Raw genomic sequence first — 24,982 nt, forward strand, 5'->3', positions numbered from 1 at the left:
CAAAGTATTATTGGCATAGATCCCAATCCTTAGAAGTAGGATTGCTGGATTAAACAGTAAATACATTTGTAAATGTTCTAGATAGTGCCAAATTCTCCTCCACAGAGGCCTTCCCAGCAGAAGTGCTTGAAAGTGCCTCTTTCCTTCCAGCCTCAGTAACAGAGTACATTATTATACTTGCATTTTACCACCTTTATACAAAAGAAAACAGTCTCTATGATTAACAAAAATTTTTTAATGTTTATTTATTTTTGAGAGAGAGAGAGAGAGAGTGCGCAAGCACACAGGGGAGGGGCAGAGAAAGAGGGAGACACAGAATCTGAAGCAGGCTCTAGGCTCTGAATTGTCAGCACAGAGCCTGACGTGGGGCTTGAACCCACAGACTGTGAGATCATGACCTGAGCTGAAGTTGCATCAGCTTTCCCTCTGGTTCTTTTATGATTTCATTTTTATATTATCTCTGATCCATTTGGATATTTTGTAGTGTATGGTGAAAGGACTAGATCCAATCTTAATCTTTTTTCATGTAGCTATTCAGTTATCCCAACTCTGCTTTTTTTTTTTTTTTTTTAGGTTTATTTATTTTGAGAGAGAGAAAAAAAGGCAGGGAAAGGGGGAGAGAGAGAATCCCAAGCAGGTTACTTGCTGTCAGTGCAGAGCCTGATGCAGGGCTGAATCCCACAAGCTGAGATCATGACCTGAGCTGAAATCAGGAGTTGGATGCTTAACCAACTGAGCCACCCAGGTGCCCCTAAAGATTTTTTAATGTTTTAACGTTTATTCATTAAAAAAATTTTTTTAATGTTTATTTTTGATTGAGAGAGTGCGCGAGCAGGGAAGGGGCAGAGAGAGAAGGAAACACAGAATCTGAAGCAGGCTCCAGGCTCTGAGCTGTCAGCACAGAGCCTGACGTGGGGCTTGAACCCACAGACTGTGAGATCATGACCTGAGCTGAAGTTGGATGCTTAACCAGTTGAGCCATCCAGGCACCCCATAAAGTTTATTCATTTTTGATAGAGACAGAGTGTGAGTGGGGGAGGGGCAGAGAGAGAGAGGGAGAGACAGATCTGAAGCAGGCTCCAGACTCTGAGCTGTCAGCACAAAGCCTGACTCGGGGCCCGAAACCATGAACCATGAGATCATGACCTGATCCAAAGTCAGATGCTTAATCGACTGAGCCAACCAGGCACCCCCTAAAGATTTTATTTTTAAGTAATCTCTACACTCAGTGTGGGGGGTCAAACTCACAACCCTGAGATCAAGAGTCACACATTTCACTGACTGACCCAGCCAGGTGCCCCCCAAATACCTGTTTCTGACACATAGGTAATGGGAATTTTCACCACCAATTGAATGGGAATATAGTTGCTGAAATGTCCTCATCCATATATAACAGTCACCAGTAAAGTCATCTTTGGGGGGAAAGTTATACTTAACCTTTTAAATTAATATTCCTCTCTTTTTAATAGGGCTAACCATAAGAAATGAATTTTAACGTCTGGAATATCAAAGAGATGCTCAGTATTCCCTCAGGTTCTGGGTAAGTTATATACTCTGATACTTAATGAAGGTCTTATAGTTGTATTGATTTCATTGAAAAAGGCTACCTTTCCTATTAGTTTATTAGTAATAGGGTGACTTCATACAGCTTTTTCCCCTTCTTTTCCCTTCACTACTACACTCTCCCATATTTGTCTTTTTCCTTTTGCCTATTTTCTTTTCTTTTCTTTTTTTAAAAGTAGGCTTCACACCCATCATGGAGCCCAATGCAGGGCTTGAACTCACGACCCGGAGATCAAGACCTGAGCTGAGATCCAGAGTCGGATGCTTAACCGACTGAGCCACCTAGGCGCCCCTCCGCCTATGTTCTGATGATAAAAGCAATGTCAGCTTAGCTATTTGTGTTAATTGAGCAGTGGCTCTGTGTCCAGAACTAGGCCTCTGGAGTATGAGGCCTGTGAGAATTAGAAATGGCCTAACAATCTAGAAACTCACCTCAGTTGGAGTGATTTCTATTGAAACAGCAAGGATCAAATCAAGACAATGTTTAGATACGTATTCATTTGTGTGGTACCATTTGTAGGTACTGTGGAGTTAAGAGCTACTCCAGCTGTTGACAAGGCTCACTGAAATACTGCCCTTTCTACTAGTCCACTGAGGTACTTATATTGGTGTCCATCAGCCATGCAGTGGACTTGCCATTGCTAACTTGGTGGATGTGCCCCAGAATTAGTATATATTTAAGGGATTTTTAATTGCTTTTGGTATGCTTTTATTATTAGTTTCTTTTCTTCCTAATACCTTCCTGAAGACAGTTATTAATTCAGCAAAAACCTAGAGCATTGTGCTTTTTATTTCTCAAAAAGAAAAAAAAATGCTTTCAGTTGATACAGAGAAAATCTTTGTTAAATTCCAGATCCTAGCTTTAAGATGTAAATCCTACGTGGTTTCTGGAAGCTCACAGTTTTTTTTTTATCCAGCACAGCTAATTATTCTCTTTAACCTAAGAGGGGAGTCACAGAGAGCTATTTAAGCTATTTTGAGCAACGATTATGCAACCCATATTATAATATATGTGTGCAGCCCATTACCTTAGCTAATCTTAGAAAATGGTTCTATGAGTGAAAATAATTGCTCTTTCCTGTGCTGAATTATTAGAGTTTCTTTTTGTCTTGCATTAATATATGTTGGCTTGGATTATGTACTTATATGCTATGTAATTACTTTAATTTAGCTTTATTAAAAGGAATGATTTGTGTTTGTGCATTTTAATGAAAAGCATGTTTTTTTAGGTTACACAACAGCATTAAGTAACCCAAGTTGTTATTGAGATGTTTCTTTTTTTTTAATGTTTATTTATTTACTTTGATAAGGAGAGAGAGCGCATGCAAATGTGCACAAGCAGGGTAGGGACAGAGAGAGAGAGAGAGGGAGAGAGAGAATCCCAAGCAGGCTCTGGGCTGCCAGCACAGAACCGGACTCGGGGCATGATCCTACAAACTGTGGGATTATGATCTGAGCCAAGATCATGAGTTGGCCATTCAATTGACTGAGCCACCCAGGTACCCCCATATGTGAGGTTTAAATGTATATATCTGTGGGAAGCAAGTTGGAAGTCCACAGCTGGAAGTACTTAGAGCAAGCAAGAATAAGACACTAAAGGTGTGAAAGGGAATACCACCTTGTTTCAAAAACAATTTTTAATGGATCCTCCTGTGCAAAAATCTGAGTTGATCATATTCTTCAATCTGGATGAGGCCTATTAGTCTGATGGACTGCCATAACAAAGTACCCTAAACTGGATGGTTTCAACAATAGAAATTTATTTCCTCAGTTCTGGAGATTGGAAGTCCTAGAACCGTATGCCAGGCAGATAATTTCTTATGAGGGCTCCCTTCCTGGTTTCCAGACAACTGTCTTCTCTCTGTGTTCTTACATGAAGGAGAAAGAGAGAGGTGTCTGAGTGGCTCAGTTAGTCAAGCATTCAACTCTTGGTTTCGGCTCAGGTCATGATCTCACAGTTTGTGGGTTCCACCCTGCATTGGGCTCTGCACTGTCAGTGGGATTGGGATTCTCTCTGCTCTTCCCCTGCTCTCTCTCTTTCTCTCTCTCAAAGCATAAATATATAAACTTAAAAAAAAAAAAGGGGGGTGCCTGGGTAGCTCAGTCGGTTAAGCGTCCAACTTCAGCTCAGGTCATGATCTCACACTCTGCGAGTTCGAGCCCCACATTGGTCTCTGGGCTGACAGGTCAGAGCCTGGAACCTGCTTCAGATTCTGTGTCTCCCCCTCTCTCTGCCTCTCCCCTGCTCATGCTCTCTCTCTCTGTCTCAAAAATAAATAAAAACATAAAATTAAAAAAAAAAAAAGAGGGATGCCTGGGTGGCTCAGTCAGTTAAGCCTCCAACTTTGGCTCAGGTCATGATCTCACGGTTCATGGGTTCGAGCCCCATGTCAGGCTCTGCTGGCAGCTTGAAGCCTGGAGCCTTCTTCATATTCTGTGTCTCCTCTATCTTCCTCTTCCCTGCTTGTGCTCTGTCTCTGTCTCTCAAAAATAAATGAACATTAAAAAAAATTTTTTTTTTTAAAGAGAGGGCAAACTCTGGCATCTCTTATTGTAAGGACCTTAATCTCATCATGAAGGCCTGCCCTTATGACCATGTCTAACCCTAATTACCTCCCAAAGACCCCATTTCCAAATACTATCACCTTAGGAATTAGAACTTCAACATAATAATTTGGACACAAATATTCAGTCCATAACTAAGCTGTCCTGTGTTTTTTCTGTTATGATTCCTACTCTCCCTCTAATTCTGGTCCCTTCCTTCCCTGTAGGCATACTCTAAGAGAGTTAATGAGAGTTCTGTACACGTCTATACACAGTTACATACTTGTTTGGTGTGCTATGATGTATATTTAAAAGGTTATATAAATGATATGTGAGTTCATTCAGTTTTTACTCTCTGTGCTCAAAATTACATTTTTGAGACTTATCCATGTGGCTATATGTAAATCTAGCTTATTATTTCAGACTAATGCATCAGTTACTTTATTCCCTTAGTGATTAACAAATTCAACTTTATTTAAAGTTTAATTATTTATTTATTTTGGGAGAGAGAGAGAGAGAATATCCCAAGCAGGCTGACACTGTCAGCACGGAGCCCAACATGGGGCTTGAACTCACAAACTGTGAGATCATAACCCAAGCTGAAATCAAGCATCCAATACTTAACTGACTGAGTCACCCAGGCGCCCCAATGGATTCAACTTTTTGAAAGATAATGTTCTTTTAATCCCTAAAGATTTCAGGAACTTTGATCTCCAAAATGGTGTCATAGCCCACAGTGCTCTTGTACCACAAGTAATAGTGTCAGTCCTTAATGTTTGAATTTCCATCGGATTGTTCTTAAGTTGCTATAATCAAAATGTCTGACATTCAGAATTTCTTTGTGTTTCTTTGTGGGTAGTGCTGGCAGTGTTCAGGGGATTAGATCAGAACAAACTAGTACTCTGCCCAGGATATTCTGAAATGAATAGTTGTGAATTATGATTTCATTTGTTCAGGATGTTTGTCTACTTGCTATACTTTTCTTTTCTTGCTTAATTTCAGGACCACTAATTCCTCTAGCTGGAATAATAATCAGACTGATCACTCCAGTCTCAGTGATTCCCAGTTCCTCTTTGGATCGCAGTTCTGTCCAGAAAGTTCAGAGACTCTGTCAGCACCCTTGGACTCTGGTGTCTACTTGAGACACCCAAAACAGTCACAACAGAATTCTCTGGACGTGAGTCTCATTTCCACAGTTTCTCTGCATGCATTTCATAGTCATTATGGAGATAAGCTATAAAGACTTATTCTGTTGGATTGTTTTTTAGATTTATACATCTCTAAGGATTACTCTTCTAAATGGATTTGTGCTTGTTTGGTGATTCAGTACTCCGGTAGTCTTGGGATCAGATTTGGTAGTCTGAAATGGAAAAAAATATTTATTTGCAGTTTCTTCTATTACTAAAGCAATATAGAATATTGCCAGTACCTTGACCCTCTTAGAGGGAGCCAAATATTGCATGATATTTTCTTTAAAAAATTTTTTTTAATGTTTACTTATTTTTTGAGAGAGAGAGACACACACAGACAGGGGTGGGTGGGGTAGGGACTGAAAGAGACAGAGACACACAATCTGAAGCAAGCTGCAGACTCTGAGCTGTCAGCATGGAGCCCGATGTGGGCCTCGAACTCACAAACTATGAGATCTTGACCTGAGCCGAAGTCAGATGCTTAACCAAGTAAGCCACCCAGGTGCCCCCTGCATGACATTTTCTAAGACATACTTTTGTTTGTGAAAATTTCGTAAGAAAGAAGAGCTTTAGAAAAATAGGAATAAGGTAACATAAATTTTATTTTATATGGACATTTTTTCCTAAGAAACTTTAGATGCTTTGTGGATTTTAGTCTACTATGCTACATTATTTCCTTGAAGAAGGACATGAGGATTCTGAGGACTTGGTTAATGAATAAGGGCCAGAATCAAGAATAGAGTCTCGTGAGTCCTCAATTTTCTGAGCCCAGCCTGTCTTCTTTAGTGGGTCAGAAATATTTTTACATATTTATTTATTTTGGTTTAAAACTATATTTAACTTTATATACAGACTTAACCTGCATCAAACAGAGACTCCATGGATAAGATTAAGTCAGTGCTTTAAGATAGTAGAGTATGCTCTCAGATAAGTATTTCAGTACAAAAATTGGTACCCAGTGATATGAAGGAGTATATGTACTCCCTGAATGTTTCAGAGTAAGTGTTGCCTCAAATGCAGGAAATGGCTTGCCATATGCCAGCATGCCTACTGTCCAGTCCATGTGAAATTTATTAAATTTAGTTCAACAGTAATTGAGTTAAACCTATTAATGTGAAAACTTTAACATATCTCAGAGACAGCATAAATAATTCAGTTATTGCCTTCAAATTTGTGCAACTGATTTTTTTTAAGTTATTCAAAGTTTATTTTGTGAGAGGGAGAGAGAAAGAGAGAGCAAGCGGAAGACAGGCAGAGAAAGGGAGGGAGGGAGAGAGAGAATCCCAAGCAGGCTCCACACTATCAGCACAGAGCCTGATGTGGGGCTCAAACTGACAAACCGTGAGATCATTACCTGAGCCGAAATCAAGAGCTGGATGCTTAACTGACTGAGCCACCCAGGCACCCCTGTGCAACTGATTTTAAGCCATCTTAGCTGATATTTTATTTTTATTTATTTTTTAAAGTAGGCTCCACACCTGACATTGGGCTTGAATTCATGACCCCGAGAGTAAGAGTCACATGCTCTACTGACCGAGCCAGCCAGGCACTCCAATTAGCTGATATTTTAAATATCTCTGTGCTGGTAAGGCATAAACCTTATTAATAAAAAGAGTTTCTTTAATATGATTTTCTGATGAATATGGAATAAAAAGGAAATACTACATGCCATGTTGTTTTTTAATGTTATTGTTTACACTTAAATGTGACTATATTATGTAGAAAATAGTGAATGCTATAAATATTTGCATGTATGAAATGCTATGATTTTTTTTTCATTTAACAGAGTGAACCAAGTATTTTCACAAAATACCAGACAAAACCCCAGCTATTTGGAGGAAATACAAATGATAGAGGCTTATTTCCTCTTCCTTTGTCAGTTGGAAAATCAAAGGGCCTCTTGGAACAATTTGAGGAGAAAAAGAAAAGGGCAAAAGACAAATGTGACAGGTATACAAACCTTTCAAGTGGATGTGACAGCTCATCTTTTCTGAAGGAAACAAAATGGAATACTAACAGTCAAGTAATTCTATTTTAGCATATTAGCACTCTTGCCTTTATAGCTCAGCTAATAATTGCTCTTTATTTCTTAGTTGTCAATGTGACTTATGGCAGATTTGAATATGGCTGCCACAGTTCTGGCCCCCCTGAAAAGGAATTCTTAGAGAAATACAATATTCAAGTAATGATGTTTATTCTGCCTAAAATTCTGCCCTTTAATTTGTTATCTTTTCAGATCATCACAGTTGGGAAATTAGATGAAAGTTGTTTTATGGTTGGGCACCTGGGTGGTGTAGTCAGTTAAGCATCTGACTCTTGATTTTAGCTCAGACCATGATCTCACTGTTGGTGAGTTTGAGTCCTGCATCGGGCTCTGTGGCTGATGGCACGGAGCCTGCTTGGGATTCTGTCTTTCCTTCTCTCTGCCCCTCCTCTGCTTGTTCTCTCTCTCTCTCTCTCTCTCTCAAAATAAATAAATAAACAACAAAATGTATTAAGGGGTGCCTGGGTGGCTCAGTCAGTTCAGCATCCAACTTCTGCTCACATCATGATCTTGTGGTTTGTGACTTCAAGCCCCATGTCAGGTTCTGCTGACAGCTCAGAGCCTGGAGCCTACTTCAGATTCTGTGTCTCCCTCTCTCTCTGCCCCTACCCTCACTTGCAGTCTGTCTCACTGACTCTCAAAAATAAATAAACATTAAAAAATATATTTTTTTAAAAAGTTGTTTTTGGGGGCGCCTGGGTGGCTCAGTCGGTTAAGCGTCCGACTTCAGCTCAGGTCATGATCTCACGGTCTGTGGGTTCAAGCCCCACGTCGAGCTCTGTGCTGACACCTCAGAGCCTGGAGCCTGCTTCGGATTCTGTGTCTCCTTCTCTCTCTCTCACCCTCCCCTGTTCATGCTCTCTCTCTCTCTCTCTGTCTCAAAAATAAATAAATGTTAAAAAAAAAATTTAAAAAGTTGTTTTTGGCACAAAAACAGACACTCAGATCAATGGAACAGAATAGAAAACCCAGAAATGGACCCACAAACATATGGCTAACTAATCTTTGACAAAGAGGAAAGAATATCCAATGGAATAAAAACAGTCTCTTCAACAACTGGTGCTGGGAAAACTGGACAGGGACATGCAGAAAAATGAACCTGGACCACTTTCTTAACCATACATAAAAATAAACTGAAAATGGATGAAAGACCTAAATGTAAGACAGGAAGCCATCAAAATCCTTGAGGAGAAAACAGGCAAAATCTCTTTGACCTTGGCCGCAGCAGCTTCTTACTTAACACTTCTCCGGAAGCAAGGGAAACAAAAGCAAAAATGAACTACTGGGACCTCATCAAAATAAAAAGCTTCTGCACAGCAAAGGAAACAATCAGCAAAACTAAAAGGCAACCTACGGAATGGAAGAAGATATTTACAAATGATGTATCAGATAAAGGGTTAGTATCCAAAATCTATAAAGAACTTCTCAAATTCAACACCCAAAAAACAAATAATCCAGTGAAGAAATGGGCAAAAGACATGAATAGACACTTCTCCAAAGAAGACATCCTGATGGCCAACTGACACATGAAAAAATGCTCCACATCACTCATCATCAGGGAAATACAAATCAAAACCACAATGAGATACCACCTCACACCTGTCAGAATGGCTAACACTAACAACTCAGGCAACAACAGATGCTGGCAAGGATGTGGAGAAGGAGAATCTCTTTTGCACTGCTGATGAGAATGCAAACTGGTGCAGCTACTCTGGAAAACAGTATGGAGGTTCCTCAAAAAAATAAAACTAGAACTACTCTATGACCCAGCAATTGCACTACTAGGTATTTATCCAAGGGATACAGGTGTGCTGTTTCGAAGGGACACATGCACCCCCATGTTTATAGCAGCACTATCGACAATAGCCAAAATATGGAAAGAGCCCAAATATCCATCGATGGATGAATGGATAAAGAAGATGTACACACACACACACACACACACACACACACACACACAATAGAGTATTACTTGGCAATCAAAAAGAAGAAATCTTGCCATTTACAACTATGTGAATAGAACTGGAGGGTATTATGCTAAGTGAAATTAGTCAGAGAAAGATAAATATATGACTTCACTAATATGAGGACTTTAAGATACAAAACAGATGAACATAAGGGAAGGGAAACAAAAATAATACAAAAACAGGGAGGGGGACAAAGCATAAGAGACTCTTGAATATGGAGAACAAACAGAGGGTTACTGGAGGGGTTGTGGGAGGGGGGATGGCCTAAATGGGTAAGGGCCATTAAGGAATCTACTCCTGAAATCATTTTTGCACTATATGCTAACTAGCTAACTTGGATATAAATTTAAAAAATAAATTAAATTAAAAAAAAAAGTTGCTTCAGGGTCAAGAATGTAGCACATGAATTTTTTTTCCTTTTTCTTTCTTTCTTTCTTTCTTTCTTTCTTTTTTTTTTTTTTTAATATGGAATGCTTCACGAATTTGCCTGTCATCCTTGTTCAGGGACCATGCTAATCTCTGTATCATTTCAATTTTAGTATATGTACTGCTGAAGTGAGCACAGCACATGAATTCTTTAAAAAGCTGATGCAGGCTATTCAGGCTGATTTTCTCACTTTGAAATGTTGGTATTTTTTAAAAAGATTTTATTTTTAAGTAATCTCTATACCCAACATGGGGCTCTAACCCACAACCCTGAGATTGAGTCACATGCTCCACCAACTGAGCCAGCCAGGTGCCGCAACATGTTGGTATTTTTTAAGATAGACCCTAAATTTTACATACAGTCTTAACTTGTTAAGTTTTTTTTTTTTTTAATGTTTATTTATTTTTGAGAGAGAGAGAGAGACAGAGCAGGAGCAGGGGAGGGGAAGAAAGAGAGGGAGACACAGAATCTGAAGCAGGCTGCAGGCTCTGAGCTGTCAGTGCAGAGTCCCATGCAGAGCTCAAACCCACAAACTGTGAGATCATGACCTGAGCTGAAGTCAGATGCTTAACCGACTGAGCTACTCAGGCACCCCTTATTTGTTAGTTTTATATTTACTCATTTACCTTAGCAAATACATGAGATAAATTAGGGCTGCTATATTAATTTGTAAATAAATAAGTTGAAGTCACTGAGGATATTAACTTGTTCATTTTTGGGTACTAAGTTATCAGGGCAACATCTTTACATATCATGAAATCATAACTTTCAAGCACAGATATACTTTATTATTCCTGTGACAGTGAAGATGTATCACTTAGTGTCACCACTAGTATTTTTATGTTGAAAGAGCCAGAATTTCTTTAAAAGTTCTTTTGTTTTTAATTTTTAAACATTTTTTTTTTTGAGAGATAGCATGAGTGGGGGAGGGGCAGAGAGAGGGAGACAGAATCTGAAGCAGACTCTAGGCTCTGAGCTGTCAGCACAGAGCCCAACGCAGGGCTCAAACCCATGAACCCTGAGATCATGACCTAAGCCAAAGTCAGATGCTTAACAGACCAAGCCACCCAGGAGCCCCTCTTAAAGACTTCTTAGACTAAGTATCCTTTCTCTTGAATACCTATCTTCCTTTAGTGAGAAAAGCAAAATGCTCTATTTGGAGTGTTTGATTCTATTGGTAAATAAACATTTTCCAGACATTGAGAGACTTCTTTCCCCTAGGAATTCAGGCTCTAGGACCCTACCAGTTTCTCAGAGGCCCCTTTTGGCTATGGTAGGGTACTGCAGATGAGAAGCTATACTCACTTTCTTCTTCAAATAGATCAGTGTTAATTTTTTTCCCTGTGGGCATGGGATTATATCTTATTTGATTAAGATTTCTGCAGCAGGGGCAGGCTGGCCAACTCATTTGGTAGAGCATGTGACCCTTCATCCTGGGGTTGTGAGTTTGAGCCCCATGTTGGGCCCAGAGATTTTTTTTTATTTATTACTTTTTTAAATGTTTATTTATTTTTGGAAAGAGAGAGAGAGAGAGAGAGAGAGAGAGAGAGAGAGAGAGACAGAATCCAGGCTGGGGAGGGGCAGAGAGAGAGGGAGACACAGAATCTGAAGCAGGCTCCAGGTACTGAGCTGTCAGCACAGAGCCTGACATGGGGCTCAAACCCACGAACCGTGAGATCATGACCTGAGCTGAAGTCAGACACGTAACCAACTGAGACACCCAGGTTCCCCAACAGAGATTACTTTAAAAAAAAGATTTCTGCAGCTAAAAAAGGTTTTTTGAAATGTGAAGTTTATTTCGATATTTTCTTCCTTCCTTGCTCTCGCTCTCTCTCCCTATATCATTTCCTTTTTTTTTTTGTAGTGAAATGAGTTTCTTTTAACAATTATTTACAAGATAGCAAAAATATATATAACATTTATACAGAGAGAACAAATTATGAGGACTCTGAAGAATCTCCATGAAAAAAGTCAAGCTTAAGATATTAACTATTATGTAGGCAACAAAAATCATAATTTTAATAAATTCTGGCAAAAATAAAACCCAAGATTCTAGATTTTAGATTTTTTTTTGTCAATAAGTGCTTGTCAGAAATGTGGTGAGAATGGGGTACCTGGCTGACTTAGTCAGTAGAACATGCAACTCTTGATCTCAAGGTCATGAGTTCAAACCCTATGTTGGGTGTGGAGCCTACTTAAAAAAACTGGTGAAAAGGATTGAGAAATTTTTAAATGAGAGAAAGAAAGCATACCGCTGTAAATATGGAAACAGGAAAGTGATAAGACATGGTGCAGGATTCAAACATAAGAGATGCTACAAATTTATATGACATGGATTTACATATTGTGTTTTGAAAATACATATTTTCCCAAACTTATAGAAAGGGCTTATGAGGGTAAGAAAGCTCAAAAGAAGCCTAAGCTTTCAGATTGCGTTTGTTACGACTCTTTTGGTGACAAATAAAAACTCACCTCAAACTACCTTTGACAAAACAGAGGATATATTAACTCTTTTAACCAATCTGGGAAGGACAGGAAATGAAATCAAATCAGAATCTCTTTTCTGTGCTTCTCTGTCCATCTATTCTTTGTTCTTTCCTGTTAAAGACCAGCTTCCTACCAACACAAAGAATGGGATTCTTTTTCCATAGTTTGAGTTTGAAAAATCCTAGTGGAGGCTTCTGGTAGGCTTGCTTAGGTCATAGGGGTGAAAGGAGGGAGGTGTGACTGGAAATCCTCACCAGAACCACTTTTTGGATGCATAAAGAATCAGTTCCCCATTAAAGGAGGACTCTGGGTACACCAGTGGATGGCCATTACCCGGATTATTGTTTTTTGCCTGTAATATTTGAGAAAACAGATTAGTCTCATAACTAATGAATCACCTAAGAATGACAAATAGATTATAAAAATAACCATGTTCTTTCAATAATTGTTGATTACCATAGTGAGATTCATTCATTCATTCATTAAATAAACACTGTGCTGGGCCCAGTACTACAAACTTGTCTTTGAAGTTCTTAGTCTGGTTAGGAAAACAGGCATTTGTTGGATAAATTATACAATTAGACCAGAGTTATTGTTTGTAAGCAATAGAAATAAGTTCATTTCAATGGAAAAGGAATTTTTTAAGAGAATATTTGAATGGGTTGTGGTTCTGGGTATGACAAAGTAAGCATACTCCATCCCATCTCTCCCACTGAATGCACCTAAAAGCCCTAAACACAGTTCATGTGGCTTTTGAGGACTATGAAAAGTAAATGGTAGCAGGTGGATTGGGGAAGGAAACCTGAATTCAAAGTATGAAAGTTCTGGCTTTGAGTTTCCTGGGGTTTTGTTTGTTTGTTTTTTAAATGTTTATTTATTTTACTTTGAGAGAGTATGTGTGTGTGAGCAGGGGAGGGGCAGAGAGAGAAAGGGAGAGAGAGAATCCCAAGTAGGCTTCACACTGTCAGTGTGGAGCCTGATGCGACACTTGATCCCATGAACCACGAGACCATGATCTGAGCAGAAATCAAGAGTCGGACACTCAACTGACTGAGCCACCCAAGCGCCTCTGTTTGTTTGTTGTTGTTGTTGTTTTAATTTTTTAACATTTATTTGAGAGGCAGAGAGAGAGAGAGAGACAGAGAGACAGAGAGAGCAGGAGTGGGGGAAGGGCAGAGAGAAAGGGAGACACAGAATCCGAAGCAGGCTCCAGGCTCTGAGCTGTCAGCACAGAACCCTATGCAGGGCTTGAACTCACAAACCGTGAGATCATGACCTGAGCTGAAGTCAGATGCTCAACTCACTGAGCCACCCAGGTGCCCCTCTGTTTGTTTGTTTTTAAGCAAAATTTAAAATGCTTGCTCTACAACAATCACTGTTAAGAGAATGAAAAGATGAGCTGCTGTGCCAGTACAGATTCTGCTGCCCACTCCTGTCCAGTGTAGTAGCCAATGTCATCCTGTACACTTTTACCATTACCCTGGAGCTCTATCTTCCTTCTACTGGAGCCACAGCCACTAGAGAGAGAACTCACGGTCTTTTTCTCCTGACTCCTTGTTTGCAAGTTATATGTGAGAAAAGAACCTAGGCTATGAAAGCAAGTCCCTGGCACTTCAACCTCTAGAGGAAAAAAGAGGCTCTTCTCCCCAGGATCCCTAACCTGAGGAACTACTTAAACAGAAAATAGAGTCAGATACAAACCAGCCTAAAATGAAGACTCTGGACTTCCTACTCTAAATACAAAGTTGTAAATGGTGTAGTAGAGCCTGCATCCAAATGCTCTGAAGGCATGAGGATTGGCTCCCACCTCTGACTGGGAGAGTCAGGAAAGACTCTATCCAAAGGAGCACATCTAAGCTGAGTGGGAATTTTGGGCAGAGATCTTGCCATCTGTCAGATTCTCAAGCGTGATTTTTGAATCAGCTTACTCTGTGAACCACCATTAACAACGTTTTATATAACTCTGCTCTATTTTTATGTATTTAAAAAAATAAAAAATGGTATCATTTCCTACGGACTGTTTTTCAATCTGCTTTTTAAATTCAGTAATCTTTAACGATTATGTTTCTGTTTCATCTACAAAATCATTTCTAATGATTTCACTGTATTCTATCATATAGACCTTTCAAAGGTTATGTTTTAAATATTTAATACAGCATGAGAGAGTGCCAAGAATACATGATGGGGAAATATTAATCTTTTCAACAAATGGTGTTGGAAAAACTGGATCCATATGCAAAAGAATGAAAAAGGACTTTTATCCTATACCATGCATAAAAATCAACTCAAAATGGATTAAAGACTTAAACATAAGACTTGAAGTTGTAGAAATCCTAGAAGAAAAACATAGGTACAAAGCTTCTTGACATTAGCTTTCTGAATGATTTGTTGAATATGATACCAGAAGCACAATCATCAAAACCCAAAATAGACAAGTGGGATTACATCAAACTAAAACATTTCTATGCAGCAAAGGAAATAATCAGCAAAATGAAAAGGCGGCCTATGGAATGGTAGAAAATATTTGTAAACCATATATCTGATAAACTGTTAATAAATATATAAGGAACTCCTACAGTTCAATAGTGTAAAAACAAATAGCCCAGTTAAAAGATGGGCAAAGGAACTGAATATACACATATGTAAAGAAGACATACAATGGCCAACAGGTGTATGAAAAGGTGCTCAACATCACTAGTCACCAGGGAATTGCAAATCAAAACCACAATGAAATATCATCTTACATCAATCAGGATGAATATTATAAAATATTTGTTTGTTTGTTTGTTTGTTTGTTTATAAGTGTTGGCAAGGATGTGGAGAAAAGGGAATCCTTATATATTGATGGTGGAGAAAGGGAATCCTTATATATTGATGGTGGGAATGTAAATTGGTGCAACCCCATTTCTAAGTATATGTCCAAAGGAATTATACCAGTATCTCAAAGAGATATCTGCACTGCCATATTCATTGCAGCATTATTTACAATATGCAAGAGATGGGAGTAAACTAAATGTCAATCAGTGAATGAACAGATAAAGAAAAAGTGGTATATACATATAATGGAATAGTCTTCAGCCTTAAAAAAGAAAGAAGTTCTGTCACTTGTGACAATATGGATGAACCTGAAGGATGTTATGTTAAATAAGTCAGACACAGAAGGACAAATACAGTTGACCTTTGGACAACACAGGTGTGAACTGTGCAGATCTGCTTATATGCAAATTTTTATATTACAGTATTGTAAATATTTTTTCTTACGATTTTCTTAACATTTTCTTTTCTTTAGCTTACTTTATTGTAAGAATATAGTATTATTCAGTCAGTATGGCTCAGTCAGTTGAGTGTCTGACTTTGCTCAGGTCATAATCTCTCAGTTCGTGAGTTCGAGTCCCCCATGCAGTTTATGGGTTTGAGTCCCCATCGGGCTCACTGCTGTCACCGCAGAGCCCAGTTTGGATCCTCTGTCCCCCTCTGTCTCTGCCCCTCCCCCTTCAAGGTCTTTCTCTTAAAAATAATAAACATTTAAAAAATACAACTTGAACACTCACCATTCAGAACAAATGCTGACTGTAAGCAATTGATACAGCTATGTCTTCATGCGAGGTTGCTGTCAGCTCTGCATGTACTATAATTTACTTAAATACATTGTTATTGAACATCTCAATAAGCATATTTGATTCAATAAGCTTCGATCATTTTTTTAAATAAAGATCATTCAATTTGAATGGATTTTGAAACTGCATTAAAAACATTAGCTAGGTAAGCTCCTTGAAGGTAGGGAGTTGAGTTTCACTCCACATCACTAAAACTTATAACCAAAGACCTGTCATAAAAGAGGGCTCAATAAATAGTTGTTGAATAAATGAGTGGATTTTCAAAGCAAAATAATTCAACATAGGGCAGTAAAGAACTTCCTTCCATTCTTAAAAATAGGTTGTGTGTGTGTGCGTGCGTGTGCATTTTAGCTCAGATGAACAGAATTTCCCAATTGACTTTTTCTAGAGAGAAGATTAGGTCACAGTTGACTTCCATGAACTTATATATAATATTGGGGCAGATGGGAAATCTCTATTTTTGAGCATTATTTTTTATTTTATTTTGGTAAAGAATAATAATTGCTTCCAAATGAACAGTAGCTTTTAATGAAAGTTTCAATTATCAAGCACTCAATGTTTTTACTCTGTTTACTAAGCATCTTTTAAGGACTTTGGATAAATCAGAACTTGACATTTCAATTCAGACAAGGTGTAATCAAGGATTAAAAAACAGTTAAGGTAATGGGAGCTATCAGATATATATAAAACATTTCAATATAAAATTATATACAAACAGTATTTAATTTGTATAGTATAGTTTCATGTTGGGAACACTGGTTTCCAATTGTACTAATAAGGAGTGAGGTCGTTACATATTATATTTAATAGAGGCTTTCATGGGCAGCATTTTGGTAGCATTATTAGACTTTAGACATCTTTAAAATTTTATGTATTTTTTCAATCAAGTTATTACATGTACATAGTTTTTTAAAAATATAATTAGGATTATAATGAAAAACACCAGGCCTATCTTTATCCATTTCTTTTTTTTTTTAAGTTTATTTATTTGTTTTGAGAGAGAGAGAAAGAGCAGGGAGCAGGGGAGAGGTAGAGAGAAAGGGAGAGAGAAAATCCCAATCAGGCTCCCCACTGAGAGTGCAGAGCCCAACATGGGGCTCAAACCCACGAACTTATGAGATCATGACCTGAGCCCAAATCAAGAGTCAGATGTGAGCCACCCAGGCACCCCTCTTTCTCCACTTCTAATTCCCTTTTCCTTTTTGCAACCAAATTGCAACCTTTTTAGCTATGACAGTACTTAACCTCCATATATTTTATGGCATATGTTAGATAACTTATATTATCATTTATTGATTTTTCAGCTTCAGAGAATGACTTGCTACCCTGGAATAAAAAGTTGCTTCTCTGCCTCCTCCATCATAAACTTCTCCTCTTCCATCATCCCGATATAGTTGTATGGACATTTTCAGTTAAATTACTTTTCTTTTTTAAAAAAAATTTTGTTAATGTTTATTTATTTTTGAGACAGAGAGAGACAGAGTGTGAGCAGGGGAGGGGCAGAGAAAGAGGGAGACACAGAATCAGAAACAGGCTCTAGGCTCTGAGCTGTCAGCACAGAGCCCGATGCGGGGCTCTAACTCATAGACCGTGAGATCATGACCTGAGCTGAAGTTGGATGCCTAACCAACTGAGCCACCCGGGTGCCCCTCAGTTAAATCACTTCTCAATCTTTAAATCCTTATCTGGATAGCCTAGAAAAATTATATATATTATGATTATATTTTCCTAATGTTAAAAATTGTCTTGTTTTCTTTTTTGCTGAGTTTTCTATGTAGGAATCTGTCTTTCCCCAAATTCTACACAGAACTTTTAGTTAAAAAGCTCCTTGTTTGGGGTGCCTGGGTGGCTCAGTTGGTTAAGTGTCCAACTTTGTCTCAGGTCATGATCTCATGGTCCGTGAGTTCGAGCCCCATGTCGGGCTGTGTGGAGCCTGCTTCAGATTCTGTGTCTCCTCTTTCTCTGCCCTTTCCCACTCATGCTCTGTCTCTGTCTCTCTCTCTCTCTCAAAAATAAATAAACATTAAAAAAAATTTTTTAATAAAAAATAAAATTAAATTTAAAAAGCTCTTTGTTTTATATTCAAACACATCAGAAATTCTTTCAGTGTCATTTTCTTCTCAGAGCCATTCTTCCTAATTCTTATCTGAACTTGCTCTGCAGTGCAGCTGTCATTCTGAATCTTCCCTTCACCATTGTCTTAGGCATTCCTACCTCTTCTCTCCAATGTTGGATTCTCTGTTACTTGGATCCTTTTCTTTCTTAGTTTACTCCTTGGATTTGGTGGAGCATATATTCCAGAAACTTCCTGACAACAGGTGCATGGCACCTAAGTAATTTTTTGAGACCTTGCATATCTGAAATTCTTTACTTTCCCCTCACACTTGATTGCAAATTAGAATTCTAGATTGGTTCATTATTTTTCTTCAAAATTTCTAAAGCATTGCTCCTATTGCCATATCACTTTATATGTTGCTTTTAAGAGATTTGATGCAGGGGGTGAGGGGGCCTGGGTGACTCAGTTGGTTAAGCGTCCAACTCTTGATTTCTGCTCAGGTCATGATCCTAGCATTGTGGCAAGGAGCCCTGTGTCGGACTTTGTGCTGGGCATGGAGCCTGCTTAGGATTCTCTTTCACTCTGTCTCTGCCCCTCTCCCCTGCTTTCATGCTCTCTCTCTCTCTCTCTCTCTCTCTCAGAAAAAAAAAAAAAGATAAGTAAATAAAATAAAATGAAAATTTTATAGAACAATTAGACTGACTTTAAAAGGAAAATATTAGGGGCACCTGGCTGACTCAGTAGGTTGAGTATCCAAAAGACTTGGTACGAATAGTAGTTCTATTTGGATTTAAAAATTGATGTTTGCGTTTATATTGTGTAGATTAGAGAAACAAAATCTGTAAAATTTTTAATGATAATCCATGTATGAATCTTTTCAAAAGTGGGATATTCATTTGAGGAATAATTGTAATAGTTTCTTTTTCATTAGAAATTAATATTGTTCCCAGAATTGTCTCTACCCATTCTTACAGTCAAAATAATAGTCTTTAGACTAAGATATATCCAGGAATTTTGTACTACCAGAAAGAAATCACTATCTTCTGAAGCCATTGTTGCTATAAAAATAAAAGCTGGCCTGTTTTACTGTAGTAATTACTTGAGTTGCTAAAAAAAAAATTAGCAAAAAAAAATTTTTTTTTAAGTTTTATGTATTTTGAGGGAGACAGAGACAGTGTGAGTAGGGGAGGGGTAGAGCACAGAACCCAATGTGGGTCTTGAATCCACGAAACTGAGATCATGACCTGAGCTAGAAACCAAGAGTTGGATGCTTAACCTACTGAGCCACCTAGGTGCCCCTAATATTTAACCTTTTTAAAGATACATATAGAGTAAATTTTATTTTCTTCTTCTTCTTTTTTTGGTATCTGGCGGGTTTAAATGTTCATTTATTTATTGAGAGAGAGAGAGAGAATGAGGGGGGAGGGGCAGAGAGAGAGGGAGAGAGAGAATCCCAAGTAGGCTCCATGATCAGCTCGGAGCCTGGCACCAGGCTTGATGTGGGACTTGATGTGGGACTCAGTCTCACAACCGAGAGATCATGACCTGATCCCATATCAGGATTCAGATGCTTAACCAAATGAGCAACCCAGGTGCCCCTAGAGTAGATTTTAAAAAGAAAAAAGTGGTTTGCTTTGGCAATGGTCATGAAAAGTCTATGTTCTAATTTTTTTGTAGCTGGACACTAAAGTTTTTCAGGGTTGAGTCTCCCAGCTCTAACTAAGCACTGTTTTACAGCCTGCCATGTTCATGGAATTGAATTCTGGTACATTTTCAGTACTTCACAAAGATTCATTTTCTTTTTTTTCTTGCTCATTCTAGTGAGACTCTATACAACTTCATTTCCCATATCAGAGAAAGCATTCACAAGGTAAGTATAGCTACATGTCAAGAAATTAGAACATTTTACATTTTAAGAAGTTTAATAATTACATTGCACTGACCTTAATTCAAATAGAATAGCAAGATTTTAACTCTTTTTTTAATCATTAAATGACAATACTCCAAGTTAGTAAAATAAGGCAACAGTCTGAATTTTTTATTAATTTCGGGTTTCTTAGTTGCAGGCATCTGTGGAAAAGTCTGAGGAACATCTCAGTTCAAGAAGTCAATCTATTTTAGATTGTTTGGAGACTGTGGCCAAGACATGTGAGTATCTCGTGTTTGAGGTTATCAGCAGAGGGCACTAGTGAGCAGAGAACTGAACTTTCTGACCCTAGCCAAGTTTCTGCCAGTGGTGAGGTTTCACAGTATTTCAGATGAGAGGATGGGTACATAAGGTTAGTCTTGAAGAGATGTGGAGCACACTGAACTGGATAGTAGGAACCCCTATGTATGGGGATGTTCCTGGTCCTTAGATGCCCTCTGTGAACCACTAATCCTCCACCCAGTAACCCCACTGCCTCCGGGTAGGCTAGCTCTGCCAGATTTCTCATCCCACTGCCTGAAGTGGATCAGCAGCATCCCTGAGTCCCAAATGAATTGCTGGTTATGCTGTCTGTAAAGACATTGTTCCCTTAGGACTTAGAAATAAAGACTCTGCTCACTTTGGAGTTAGAAATACTCCAGTCACCGCCTCTTCTTCTTTCTGTCTTGGTTTCAGTGAGAGCTATTCCGTAGTGAATCACAGCATCTTTCTTCATTTCAGTTATAGTTAATGGTTTGTAAAGTCCCATGCTCTGCCAAGTAGTGATTTATGTTTACATAAAACCATGGCCCTGTCTCTTACTAAACAGAAGAGAGCCATAACACAGCTCTCCTTAGGTGGACACCTCTGTAGAACCAACAGCTTCTCAGCTAAATGGCAAGATGATGACTGCATCTGCACTTGTTTGCATTTCTCTGTGTGTTTATTTTTTATTTTAAACAAATTGAAGTCAACTTATTTAAATGCTTTGGGATGGATTGCTCATGATTTACAAAAATTAATGCCTTTGTATGGCTTAGAAATTAATCTCCATCTGTCTGCAAAAAAAGCACTGTACTGTCTGCTGGCTTCCAACCTGGGTATTCCCCACACAGGGCAACTGTGCATCTGTTTGGAAATCAGTTCTGGAAGCCTGGGACTATTATCCTCACAAGAAGTAACAAGACAAAGAGCAGAAGCAAATCAGGAATGCTTCCTTTGTGTAACATGATAGAATAACTCATTTGGAAGTGTCCAGGGAGAGTACTCTTCTCACTTTCTACATTTAAAACTAGGTGAAATGCAAAAGGAGGGTTGCAGCAAAAATGTGACATTCTTAGTCCAGTACGGGAAATGGAAGTGCTTAAGTCCTAATACAAGGTCAAGGCAGAGTGAGGACTAGAACTGGGTCTGGCTTATAGTAGGCATAGGGGTCCCAATCCTTCACCCCTGATGGTTCCTTTTTAGAGGGTAAGATTTAGGAGAAGGAGCCACATTGATAGGGAAAACAGTAACAGACAGTGTAGCATCATATTAATTAGAGAGCCAGATCATTCTTGAAAATGAGCACAAGTAGTCTGTCCAGAGTCATTCCCTTTCTTGGTAGGTAGTGATGAGGATCAGGAAGTTAGTCATTGAAAGAGGAACCAGACAAATCCTCTATCATCATCTGGTCTGGCCCAGTCCAGCTGATCTGAAGCCCTGAATTTGCCAGTCAATACATTCTGCAGCCCTCAGTATGCACTGACTGTGGCTTGTAAGGGAAAGGGAAAGAGAAAAGATGTTGTGTGAAAGTACTCTCTTGTGCTATTATGTAATTGGCGCCTTCACAGAATGAGGTCATGAAATCTTTCCCTAGTCACAGTCTGCCTGTTCAACCAGAAGGATCACTCAAAGGCATCTAATCTAACTCCTCTTGTTCTTTAGCTGAGGACCAAGAACGAGAGTAACAGAATGAATTCCCAAGGCCATTCACATCCTACTTTAGTTTAGGTTTAGTTAGCCTTAGTAGAGAGCAGTACAATCTAATAGGTATCGGTTCTATTGAAAAATACGATCATTAGGAAAATAAAAATGAGGGGCTGTACTGAAAATCAGAAAATGTCTCTTTTGGAAAATAGATAACTATACATAAAAATAAATTCCATATGAATCAATATATTAAGTGTAATTATTAAGTCATAAAAAGAGCTATAAGAGGAGCTCCTGGGTGGCTCAGTTGGTTGAGTGTCCAACTCTTGTTTTCGGCTCAGGTCATGATCCCAGGGCTGTGGGATAGACACCTGTGTCAGCCTCTGCTGAGCATGGAGCCTGCTTACGGTTCTCTCTCCCTCTGCCCTTCTCCCCACCTCAAGCACATGCACGTTCTTTCTCTCTCAAATTAAAAAAAAAAAAAAAAAACTATAAGAAAGCATGGGCAACATTTTTATAATTTTGGAGTGCAGCAGTGTCTTCTTAAGCAAAGCACATATAATCATTAAGAAGAATGAGGTCTATCTTTGTGAACTATGTTGAAATGGAAATATCTATTCATTGTTAAATAATAGCAGTAAGGTACTGCTCGTGTGTACATAGTTTACTCCAGGACACATCTTGTGGAGGAGTGTGACCAGTCAGTGAAAATTGGGAAGGGTATCCCCCCTAAAAATGAGAGACTGAGGAATCTCTTCTTATAGATGGAGGCTCCCAGACTTTTCATCAGGCTTTCACTGGCACAGCAGGGAAAGCAAAACTACAGGGTGTGTAAAAGGAAAACTACTGGCCATCACTGCAAAAGCATCAGAATCTCATCTGATGTCAGTAGAGCCCTTGTCAGAACACTAAAATAGAAATGAATAAAAAAGTCATTTTCTAAGAAAACAGTTACTGTCCAGAATATGGAACTGGATTTTAAATGGCATTGTTATAAAAAGCTAAAAATATCTGATGTTTACAGCCAAAGCAGAAATGAAATGAGTCCCCTTCTAAAGAACCACTCATACACACACATATACACACACAAACACAATCTGTAATCTATATATGGATATACACATGTATCAATGTATCCATGCAAAATCCCAGAAAGTGCTCATAATGTTAAAATCTAGGAAGTGGAACCGAGGTCTGCATGGAAGAGAATGGGTCATTTTTCATTGTATGCCTTTTTATACTGTTACAGGTTTGAGGTTTTTTTTTTAATGTTTACTTTTAGAGAGAGAGAGAGAGAGAGAGAGTATGAGCAAGGGAGGGGCAGAGAGAGAGAGGGGGACAGAGGATCCAAAACGGGCTCTTTGATGATAGTGGAGAGCCTGATGCGGGTTCAAACTCAGGAACCATGAGATCGTGACCTAAGTTGAAGTCGGATGCTTAACCAACTGAGCCACTCAGGGACCACTAAGTTATTTTCCTAAACAAATTTTTTTAATGTTTATTTTGAGAGAGAGTGTGTGTGTGAGCAAGTGGGCGGGGGGGGGGGGGGGGACAGAGAGAGAGAGGGAGAGAGAGAATTCCAAGCAGGCTCCATGCTGTCAGCAGGGAGCCCAACGTGGAACTTGATCCCACAAACTATGAGATCATGACCTAAGCCAAAACTGAGAGTCAGGTGCTTTAAAAATAAATAAATAGTCAAGTGCCACCCAGGTGCCCCTTAAATAAACTTTAAAAAAAAAAAAGCAATTTTTTTTAAAGTTTATTTATTTTGAGAGAGCGAGGGAGTAGGGGAGGAACAAAGAGAGAGGGAGAGAGAAAATCCCAAGTAGGCTCCACACTGTCCACACAGAACCCGATGCAGGGCTCAAATTCACGAACCCTGAGATCATGACCTGAGCTGAAATCAAGAGTTGGATGTTTAACTGACTGAGCAACCCAGGCGCCCCAAATTAACTTTGTAAAAGAAAAAATATATATACATATATAGACTTTGGAAGTAATGAGCTCAATACAAAAAATCCTGTGAAAGAGAGGATCCCAAACATAGGTTTCTTAGGGGACAAGGAAAGAACGGGACCACAGATAGATGCTTTCTGAGTACTGAATCTAGAATTGAACACTTTGCTGGCCTTCCTCGTTCTCTGCTTTTGTGGTTGGTGATGTTTACTGTTGCTAGGAAACATTGCTATTTAGGAATTTATCTAGGATAGGATAATTACATTTGCTTCCTACTACAAATATCTGCAAGGATGTCTGAAAGAATATTTGACTGATTGAGTTTAGGAACAGGAATCCAGTACTTGAAACATAAGTAAACAGCCTTTTTCTAATTGGTTGACATACGGAATTTAACTTTGTATTGAGAAATAGTAGAACATTTGCTTTCTAAAAAATTCTTACTTTTTTTCTTGTGGTAAAGTACACATAAAATTTACCATTTCTTACTGTTACTTTGCAAGACTACACTGGCTTGTCTATTTCTGTCATAACAGGCTCTTTCTTGCCTCAGAACTTTGTACTTGCTGTTTTCTCTGTCTGAACAACCTTCCCCTAATCTTTGCAGGACTAGCTCCATTTAATCCTTCTGGTTTCACCTTAAATATCCCCATCTCTGATGATCTTATCTGAAGTAGATGCCCCCCTCTTATTTTTATTATAATCTCCATCATAGCATTTATTACAGTTTTTCACTTATTTATGTTCATGTTTATTTGTTTATTGTCATTTTTTCCTTTTCAAAATTGCAGAATTCATGTATGGAGTAGGTAGTTTTGTTCAAGACTGTTTCCATGTTCCTAGCACAGTATCTGATAATAAGTTTCAGATAAAACTGTAAATCTCCAATTAATGTGTTCAAACACATCAGGAATTGTTTCATTTTCTCATTAGAGACATCCTGGCTGGAGCTCAGTCTTCCAGCTCTAGACTGGGCAGATTACTCCTGAGGTCCCAGTCTTAGGGCTTCTCTTCACCATCATTTTGAGGATCAAATTATTTTTTCATCCCCAGTCTTGGATCCCTTTGTTTCCTGGACTTTGGCTTACATTTGTATTTGGTGATACACATCTTCTAGTAGCTTTCTGAGAAAGTATATGGGAGATAACTTTTTTTATACATTGCATGTTTGAAAATGTCTTCTATCTCCACATGGGTCTAGAATCCTAAGTGAGAAATTCTTTGCCGTTAAAATCTCTAAGGCATGGCTCCATTGTCTTCTAGTTTTAGTTTTGTTATTGAGATGTTTGATGCTATTCTTCTTCTTGATTCTTT

General features: G+C 38.6%; 2 protein-coding genes and 1 non-coding gene across 4 annotated transcripts in view; 2 read left to right on the top strand and 1 right to left on the bottom strand.

Annotated features, from left to right (window-relative positions):
* The window catches only part of NDUFAF3 (NADH:ubiquinone oxidoreductase complex assembly factor 3), a 339,096-nt gene that overhangs the window by 138,706 nt on the left and 175,408 nt on the right, over window positions 1-24,982 (top strand). The window lies entirely within an intron of this gene.
* Window positions 1-24,982, top strand: part of IHO1 (interactor of HORMAD1 1) — a 34,081-nt gene that overhangs the window by 4,750 nt on the left and 4,349 nt on the right. For both annotated transcript variants that reach the window (XM_060633640.3, XM_060633641.3), the window contains 5 exons: window positions 1,470-1,540; window positions 5,110-5,284; window positions 7,084-7,247; window positions 19,717-19,765; window positions 19,956-20,043. In XM_060633640.3, coding sequence (XP_060489623.1) covers window positions 1,485-1,540; window positions 5,110-5,284; window positions 7,084-7,247; window positions 19,717-19,765; window positions 19,956-20,043 — 532 coding nt within the window. In that variant the 5' untranslated portion in view covers window positions 1,470-1,484. The remainder of the gene's footprint in view (window positions 1-1,469; window positions 1,541-5,109; window positions 5,285-7,083; window positions 7,248-19,716; window positions 19,766-19,955; window positions 20,044-24,982) is intronic.
* Window positions 9,768-9,871, bottom strand: LOC132679924 (U6 spliceosomal RNA). Its single transcript, XR_009610410.1, has one exon. It is a non-coding gene; the product is annotated as a U6 spliceosomal RNA (small nuclear RNA).

Source organism: Panthera onca, chromosome A2 (genome assembly GCF_046562875.1).
Source record: "Panthera onca isolate mPanOnc1 chromosome A2, mPanOnc1 haplotype 2, whole genome shotgun sequence".
Lineage (NCBI taxonomy): Eukaryota > Metazoa > Chordata > Mammalia > Carnivora > Felidae > Panthera > Panthera onca.